Source organism: Musca vetustissima, unplaced genomic scaffold, assembly GCF_032173495.1.
Source record: "Musca vetustissima isolate MV318-11 ecotype Yass unplaced genomic scaffold, APGP_CSIRO_Mvet_v1 utg1079, whole genome shotgun sequence".
In the NCBI taxonomy this organism is placed as follows: Eukaryota; Metazoa; Arthropoda; class Insecta; order Diptera; family Muscidae; genus Musca; species Musca vetustissima.
In genome coordinates this window covers 190,796-199,748 of record NW_026885679.1, presented here as the reverse complement: position 1 = coordinate 199,748, position 8,953 = coordinate 190,796, and the positions used below count along the sequence as shown (strand labels likewise).

General features: G+C 30.8%; 2 protein-coding genes across 3 annotated transcripts; both read right to left on the bottom strand.

Moving 5' to 3' along the window:
- Positions 1-1,025: 1,025 nt before the first annotated feature.
- On the bottom strand, positions 1,026-2,885 carry LOC133332904 (Golgi SNAP receptor complex member 1). The gene is made up of 5 exons (XM_061541274.1): positions 2,864-2,885; positions 2,609-2,793; positions 2,302-2,549; positions 1,203-1,337; positions 1,026-1,128 (listed from the first exon to the last, which is right to left on the bottom strand). Exons 1-5 carry the CDS (start codon positions 2,883-2,885, stop codon positions 1,026-1,028), a joined length of 693 nt encoding a protein of 230 aa, XP_061397258.1.
- Positions 2,886-5,816: 2,931 nt separating this feature from the next.
- On the bottom strand, positions 5,817-7,819 carry LOC133332903 (uncharacterized). 2 transcript variants are annotated; one of them, XM_061541272.1, is made up of 4 exons: positions 7,715-7,819; positions 7,323-7,651; positions 7,097-7,222; positions 5,817-6,366 (listed from the first exon to the last, which is right to left on the bottom strand). In XM_061541272.1, exons 1-4 carry the CDS (start codon positions 7,718-7,720, stop codon positions 5,883-5,885), a joined length of 945 nt encoding a protein of 314 aa, XP_061397256.1. In that variant the 5' UTR covers positions 7,721-7,819; the 3' UTR covers positions 5,817-5,882. The 2 variants fall into 2 exon arrangements, with proteins under 2 accessions (XP_061397256.1, XP_061397257.1); XM_061541273.1 differs by having other exon boundaries at positions 7,335-7,651.
- Between the last annotated feature and the right edge of the window lie 1,134 nt (positions 7,820-8,953).

Below are 8,953 nucleotides of genomic sequence, written 5' to 3'. Positions count from 1 at the left end.
CAAAATGGTTCAATTTAATTATTCACTGTTGGGAACTATTTGAACTAGTATAAAATGAAAACATATGTTTCCATCAATCAAATATAGTTATCGATAAATAGTCAATGAATACAGACGACTCTGTATTATTGTCATCATATTAAAGTAAAATATTGGAAAGTGATCGATGTAACGACATGTAACCAACAATTCGAACCTACAGAATTTAATAAATACAAGGTAGATGTACCGTAATGTTTAATCGTATCGTCTGGGTAGAAACCCCGATCCTTTAAAATGTAGAGGAAAACAACTCAAATTTGTTGGGCACATTGTATTTTCAGATATATACATATATCAAAACAAGTAACATGAAGCCGAAATCGTTTAAAATTACACAATTTTAACTATTTTAACTACCTTACGATTATAACGACGATATCTACAAATCCTGAATAATAGTACGTTTACATTATACCGGATTTCGTTAACCCAGTCGGTTTCCATCCAATTCCATTTCCATCTTCAATTCCATTGTATACATGCCAAATAAATCCTCATAAAGTAGGTTAACCCGGTAAAAAAAGTTCTAATGTAAATGCCTTTTATGTAGGTTAACCCGGTAAAAAAAAGTTCTAATTTAAATGCCGTTTAAGCTATGTATTTTATTTTCTATCATTTAATACGGCATTCGCTCATTGTGAAAAATTCCCCCAGGCAATTTAAGCGATTTCGACTGTATTCGAAACAGACATTTTTGTTATTTATCATATATGTAATTTATATTTGTTATTTTTATATATAAAAATTGAAATAAATATATGTTTTACATCATACTTGCTTTAACATATCATCTAAATTTATTGATTTATTTTTTTATCACAAAATACATTGTTATTCGTAAACAAAGATATCATTTTTTTAATCATTCGTCATTATCTGTTTAATTTAATTAGTTTAATTTTTGTAGTTAAATGTTACATTTTAGTCTGCTTTTAATAAGCTGTAGATAATTTTGGCTTTTTTAAAACAAAACACATACTAAACTAATTAAAAGCATATATTATTAATAAAATTACACAAAAACCAATTACAGCACCCAGTATTAATGCATCTCGTTTCTTTTTAATATTTATTCGCTGTATTAAACTGTAAATAAATTGTAATAAGAAAAGGTGTTGAATTTTAAATAAACTTGGAAAAGTGTTGAAAAATTAAATTACCTGGATATTAACGGAAAACGATTTGATATATCATTAAGTCGAGTTTGAAAACGTTTGAATGCTTGCCGCTGCGATAACAAATGCTCTCTAGTCTCAATAGCAATGTTAATTTGATCATTTATCAATGTATTGGAACTGCAATTGAAATAATTGAAATTACAACAAATAGGAAGACCATTACAGATTTTTTTTATAAAATTTGTCCAATCGGGAATGTGGATGAAACTTTAATCTACCAAAAATATGTAATATGTTTACGTTAATATACTAGGGAAAAAGGTCAAGTAGCTTAAATAATACATCGCGAATAAGACGCGATTTAAATATTTTGGACTGTATATACATATAAATATTGGTAATGTACACATTTGGAACAGTTTGCTGAAAAACTTACTTTTCATACTTAGCATACTATGTCGTACATCATCAGGTCTTAAATATTTAAATCAAAAAATATATATTTACGAGCTGAGTATTAATCCTTTGCATCCTGATTTTTCCGTGACCATAGAACTATTTTTGGTGTAAATATTTAATGTAACTATCCTAAATAGTTTATGCACAATATGTGAAGTCGCTACATTCTTGCATTAAGGAATTACATTACATTATTTTTGAAAAAAAAAATCCAACATCAAGAAAACCAAAAGCAATATCGACGAAAAAGCAATAATACACCCTTTTACAAGAATCGAAAGCAATTCTGATGGTACAATTCGAATACGAAGCAATTTTAATTATATTGACTGTATACACAAATTGGTACTGTACATATTTTTCACCTCTATATTTAAATACATTGTAAATAAAATATTAGTACTGTCAGGTATATACCAAGGCGTTACAAACGGACTGATATAAATTCCATTAAATTAATTTACTAGAAACTTAAAAATGAATATTTCTAAACAAGAAATAATTAATTTTTTCGACAATTTAAATAAAATAATCGGTGTGGAAAATTGTTAGCACTCTAGTTTCTTATACGAAAGACCTATTGTTAAGGTCCATTAACTGAATTCATACATTAGGGTGCGGTCAATTATGTGATATTTTGTAATTGATTTGCATTGATTAACACATAATATTGCAAACTCACCTATTAATATGCGAACTTTCTTTCAAATACATATCTCGTCTACTTAGGCCGGATATTGAAGGACTGTTTGTCGATAAGCCAGAACCTCTCAATAGCTCTTCACGCTCCAGTCGCATTGTGTGATTGGCGCTAATTTTATTAAATTCCTGGCGATAGCCTTGCAATATTTCACGATGACGTTGTAGTGTGTGCATCATTGCAGCACCCGATGTTGGAAGTTCTGTCATTGCCTCATTGATAGATGAAAGCTGTACGGCAAGGAGAAGTAGTACATTTCCGGTATTTGTTCTAATCATATCACATTTACCTTATCTAACATCTGAGCAATTTCCTCCGACAATGAGTCAAATACATGTTCTCCTAATAATGGTGCAGTGTCCGTAGCATTCGAACTATGACCCATTGTCGAACTGGAGCTAGAGCCTATCTTACTGAAAGCCACCAGCTTAAGGTCGATTTCATTTTCCAGTAGTCTTGCTTGTTTCCGCAATGCTAGAGAAGAGATTCGGTAAATAAAACTGTTTGGGAAAGTAAGTTTCTTTAAAAATAAATATATATTTACCATCATAATTGGTGACGACCATTGTTGGGTTTAGTATTGTGTCGTTCCGAAATGAACTAGTTCATATGAACTATTCCGAGAAGCGAAACATCGGAACTAGTTGCAGCTTTTAAGTTTATTTAGTACCTTTAGTTCAGTTTTTATGGTTCATGGGAGAATGTGATGACAATTTGTGCGAAATTTTTTTGCTAATAAATTTAAAGGGTGTTGTCTACAAAAATATTTCTATAAATATTAAATAATTTTGTGAAGAATATATATACAAATTCTTAGTCCTGATTTAGATCTTATCCTTCTCTTTTGAAATTGCTTCATGCATCTATACAAGGCAAGTCGGTTTCAAAACAATTTTTTTTTTTTTGATATTTTGTGCATGTTTTTTTATGTTCGAAAATGTTTTGGATTGGTATTTCAAATTACTGACACTACATACAAGCAAAATACACAAAACGAATTGCCAGAAAGTTGTCGGTACGAGCAATTTTTTCCATTGCCCCTCTCTCCACAAAAAAAACTTACCGCAAGTAAACTCGCCTAATCTAAATTGGGACTTATTCTAGACGATTTAAAATATTATTATAAATGGTTGTATGAATATTTTTAACACAAAAAAAACAAATAAAATGCCATTGGAAATCCTATTGATAACGATGCATGCTCAACCAAATATTGCCACGGAATGTATACAGTCAAAAAGGCTGAGTTTGATGCAATTTGAAGGCGAAATAAAGATATTTTGTTTGAATATCGGTCTCTCCAGAAAAAAATATTAAAAATTATGGAATAAACACACTTAACAGTAACACTTATGAACAAACAATAATAAAGCAAAAAAAAATATTTTTTCTTTCAAATTTTTTTTTTTCATGTGCATTTCATATCATGCACGGACGAAAAAACGAGGAGCAGCATATCGATTTTTTCCGATTTTTTTTTCGTAATCATAGAACAGATTTAATGCAACTATCCGAAATAGGATATGAACAAAATTTGACATCGCTACATCCATGTCCAGGAGATGCAATATCAAGAAAAATAAATGCAAAATCGACGGAAAAATCATTTTAAATCATTCTCTATATTCTTTTTTACAAATTTAAAAATAATTCTAATGGCAGAATTCGTACAATTTGAATATGAAGCGATTTAAATAATTTGGACTGCATTCACAAATTGTTACTGTACAAATTTTTGCCCTCTTCTCTATATTGAAAAGCTCATAACTTTACCAAAAATTTGAATTTGTAGATTTTTCTTTTGATATATGTCGTCCATAATCAGGTCTTGACATATAAAATCCAATGATCATATATCTTCCAGATGTATATTAAATATATGCTCTAAAACATTTTGTTGCCTGTGGGCAACATTGGGACATAAAGGGTTAAGAATTTGGGCACATAAAATATCGAAATTAAATAAAAAGTCACACAATTATGTAGTGAAATAAAAACGGCGAATTAATTTAATTCAGTCGTATATTTCTTCGCATTATTCTTTGTGTCTTCGACATCGTTCAATGCGGTTTTTGACATCATAAAAACATGTTATTTTATTTGTAATCTGCTGTAGTTCTTGCACAAAATTGCATCAAAACAATAAACAGCCGTTTTACATTTAAATTTATAAAGTTTAAATAACAAAAAAAGGTACCAATTTTTTAAAAGAAAAAACAATAAATAAAATGTTAACAAATTATATTACAATCGGTCAACACATATTACAACTTAAATTACAATTGTTCCGTTCCAGAACCTAAAAGAATCTACTAATTTTACAAGTTTTGCAACTTTTTACTCGAAAACCGTTCCGGAACCCACAAAAGTGGTAAAAAATTTAACCAAATTTAAGAGAACATAAAACAAAATGACGTTCTCTTTGTAAACTTTTTACTCGAAAAATTTGGGCGAGTAAAAATGGTAAACATGAATGCAAACTTCTAATTGGCTGTTTTTTTTTTTTTGAAGTAAAGTCATCTAATTTTGAAATATTTACTAGATTTCCGTTCCCGAACTTTTCGAATTATTTTGTACTCTGAGAGTGATTTTGACATTATTCCCTTTTACTAGATTTACTATTAAAAAAGAACTGGAACAGACCAAATATGACAATACGAATATTTTTCCAACCACGATTTTCGAATATTCAAATCCGCATCTCACATTTTTAGCTTTTCCTATTCATTCAGAATAAGGCGAGAATATGAAAGCGACACATTTTTCATAAGGAATACATCTCCCTAACGAATATCCAGAATAAGGCATTTTTGAAATGGCGCCAAATTATTCACATTTAGTGAAAAATTTGACTCTGTCGCCCTACAAACGTGGCTAGGCTATCCTAGCCCAGTTTTAATTCTATAATGTCATTAGTATTTAAAGAAATAAAACTCAATTTTTTAGATATTGTTGTTTTACTGATTTTTAATGTTTTTCTTGTAAGGAAACATGTTTACATCAATAGAAAAAAATTATTTATATACTTTTTGTTTTGCATATAAGTAATTTGATTTGTTTCTGTTTTCTATTTACTTTTTTACGTTCTAAATTAAATACAAGCTTCTATATTAAGTGCAACATCTAATCTTTAAAAATAATAAAAGTAAAAGAAGTAAAAAATATTGAATAAAATATATTAAAATAGTTATTAGCTTTAAGCAGTAAATAAAATAAAATTATGTACTATGTATAGAATATATTTAAAAAAATATATATGTATATTAAAATTTACTTACAACGAACATTCTACACAAAATCTTAAAACGTATGAAAGAAAACTTATGTGAACCAATTAAGGCCCAACTAACCAAAGAATATGTAAAATAATGTCTAAGAGAACAACTAAAATTATAACTTAGTTTAAGTAACATTCATTAGTTGTTAGTTTAGTTTTAAATGTTGTAAGTGTTGTAGTTGTTGATGTTGCTGCTGCAGACGCTGCTGCTGTTGATTCGGTTGCAGTGTGGCTGTGGTTTATTATGATGATGTATGTGAACCTAGTTTCTAGGTTCACTTTTATATTATTGTCGATTATTGACGCCATCAATAGACGAATGCATAGTATGCTCCATATTCTTAACAATTATATAGTTTGTGATGTGATTGATGGCCTCATCCTGTATTCGCTCTGGCCAACGACGTATATAGGATTTGATAAAGTCGCCAAAAGTGTCGACCTTATCCGGCGTGGCCTTATGAGAATCAACAATATTTTTGACAATGTCAACAAACTTATCATAGTCATCCGGTGACTTTTTGATTTTGTTGTAATTAAGGACACTGCCGTTGGTAGCATTATTAGCTGAGGCCGCCGCCGAAGCAGCTGCATTTAGCTGATCCATTTGATTTGATTCATTAAGTCGTGATGCTGCCGCGACCGCAGCTGCAGCAGCAGCTGTATTGGCCATAAAGTTGACATCGGCATTGCCGGTAGCTCCACCAGCCCCTCCATTTGCCTGAGCCTGGGAATGATCGATAAAATGTCGATGCATTCCATATTCCGATCTGAAACAAAGACAAAATATGATGGTTATTGTGTCAAATATCTTCATGAAAAGAAAGGAAAATCAATAAAATCATTATGTGCTAGGCGGTACATTTAAAAGATACGTAAAATTCACAGCCTCATTAACTGTTCTAAAGTCCAGGAATCATTTGCGATCTATACAGGGAAGGGAGTTTCTAGACTCATCTTGAAAATGTGAAAATTTTACACATCTGATTTGTAGCTTGGGAGAATCACACAGAATTCTTATTCAGTAAATTTGGCAAGGGTTTCGAAGATTGGTTTTTCTCTCATAGGGGTTGAGATCGAGGATGCAAAGGCATCGAAGCAGGGTTTGAAAATTTTACATATCCATGCGTCATTGTTGTATATAGGCTGCTGATTTTTTCGGCCTCGCTAAAATATAATCGGCAAGCTAACTTCAACCATAACAAAACTAATGGGGACGTGGTTGCCTAGACTCCGGTGTAAGAAGTTACTCTTAATAGAAGAACAGATATATGCAATTTTAGGTCTACAAATCTCTGAAACTTCGATCAAAATTTCACTGGCACATGAATAACAGACAATCCAGATTTGTCATAAAGTTAATATTTCCTAATATAACCGCAAGCACTTGTTAAAATTTGATTCATACAATGTATATGACTTATATATTGATATATAATTTCCACTTTGCTAATTTTTATTCTATCACATACTGTCACTAACATTAACCCCCCAACTTACTTGTAAAAACCTTCGGAATTATTGCTGTTGAACTCCTGTTGAGACATTTGATTTTTCCAAACTGGTGACTCGGATGAAGAAGGTAAACTGCTAGCATTCGATGCTGGTGTCATAATACGTTTATCTCTGTAATTAACAAATTAAAATAATAACAACAAAAACATAAAAGACAAACAAAAATAGATTAATTTAATTTGCAATTGTCATGTGTTTACAACAAACCCACACTTTAACGCACTTTGTATAGCCGGTTTGTCCCAAACTCTTAAACACATCATCCACTTGATTGAAGAATTTCCATGTACTTATTATACCGGTCGCTTCAAATGTTTTCTGTTCCTGACGATAGCGCTGTGTTAAATTATTTACTTTGAAGTGGACTTCTAATGCTGTTACGGGTACTCCAAGACCGGTCAATTGTTTTGCCATAGCCACATAAAGATGGCCATTGCGTTTAACTGTGCGTAGTTCATAGGCGCAGACTTTCCATAATTTAATTAACTCCAATACACCATTATCCTCCCATTGTCTACGCTTTTTATTGAATTTTTCATACTGCAATAAATAATGTAATGTTTAGTTCTTTTTTAATAATTATTTAATTCATTTTTTACTTACAGGCATTTCACATGGGTATCACAATGGTCAACGCTACTCTCTGAAGACGTCCTCGTTCACTTCCGTTGTAATACATAGATTTAGTATTACAAAACACTTATGCTTGCCAATTAAATGTAAATCATTTTTTTCTGTAAAAAGACAAGACAAATATTACTGTTAATTTTTGTAGATAGGGAAAGGTTTAAATTTAAATTAAATTATATTTGAACATAATATACAAAACGTAAGTGATAATATCGACCAATAAGCATTCACATTTTCCAACTACAGGTTTTGAACCGAGTGGCTTAAAAACTGTCAATTGAAAAAGTTAGGGACTCATATAATCATTGGATAAATTTAGTAAGCTCAGAGAGACAATAACATGGCGCATACATTAGCCGTTTAGAAAACATGAGCCGACGAAATACCATATAAAGGCTACAACTTTTTTGGCTACAAGGCTACAATCATTTACAACAATGTCGTTGTAAATGATTTCGACTGAGAGATCGAAAAACATAAAATTTCTTAAAATAATTACAATAATTAAAATGTTAGAACCATTTATGTTCTCTTATATTACGTATTTCCAAAACTACCACCATGACCGTACTAGAAATCTATTTCTATACAAATTTGGTATCATATTATTTTTTTCGAAATAAGTATTACAAGAGTACAAAAAAATTCCAAATATAGGTTCACCCAAATCCAAATTAAATCTTGTACTTAATTAGTACACATTTATATACATTTCCATAACTGCCTACTTTAACAAACATAAGTAAGAATTTCGAATTTCAAAATTCAGTGCCATTTATTAGACATTTTCAAAATTTCCTACATGCCTACACCCCAATTGTGATGCTAACTCCAAATTTCAGGATCCCAGCTCTATCGGTTCACCCAAATCGAAATTGTACCAATTATAGTACTTTTCGTACACATAAGTAAAAAATTACTAAAACTACGTACGTATCCCATTCCTACACTCCGACGGGAATTTTAAGTCCTGATTTATATTAGGAGAGTTTACTTTCGGCAATTCTTATCGTTCTCTTTCGAACTTGCTCCCTGCGTCTATACAAGGCAATTTGGTTTCAAACATATATTTTTTGAATTGAATTATTTTTCCGAAATGACACTACAAACAAAATACACAAAACGAATTGCCAGAAAATTGTCGGTACGAGCAATTTTTTTCCATTTCTATTCCCCTTGCCACTCTCTCCTACAAACAAAGACTTGCCGCAA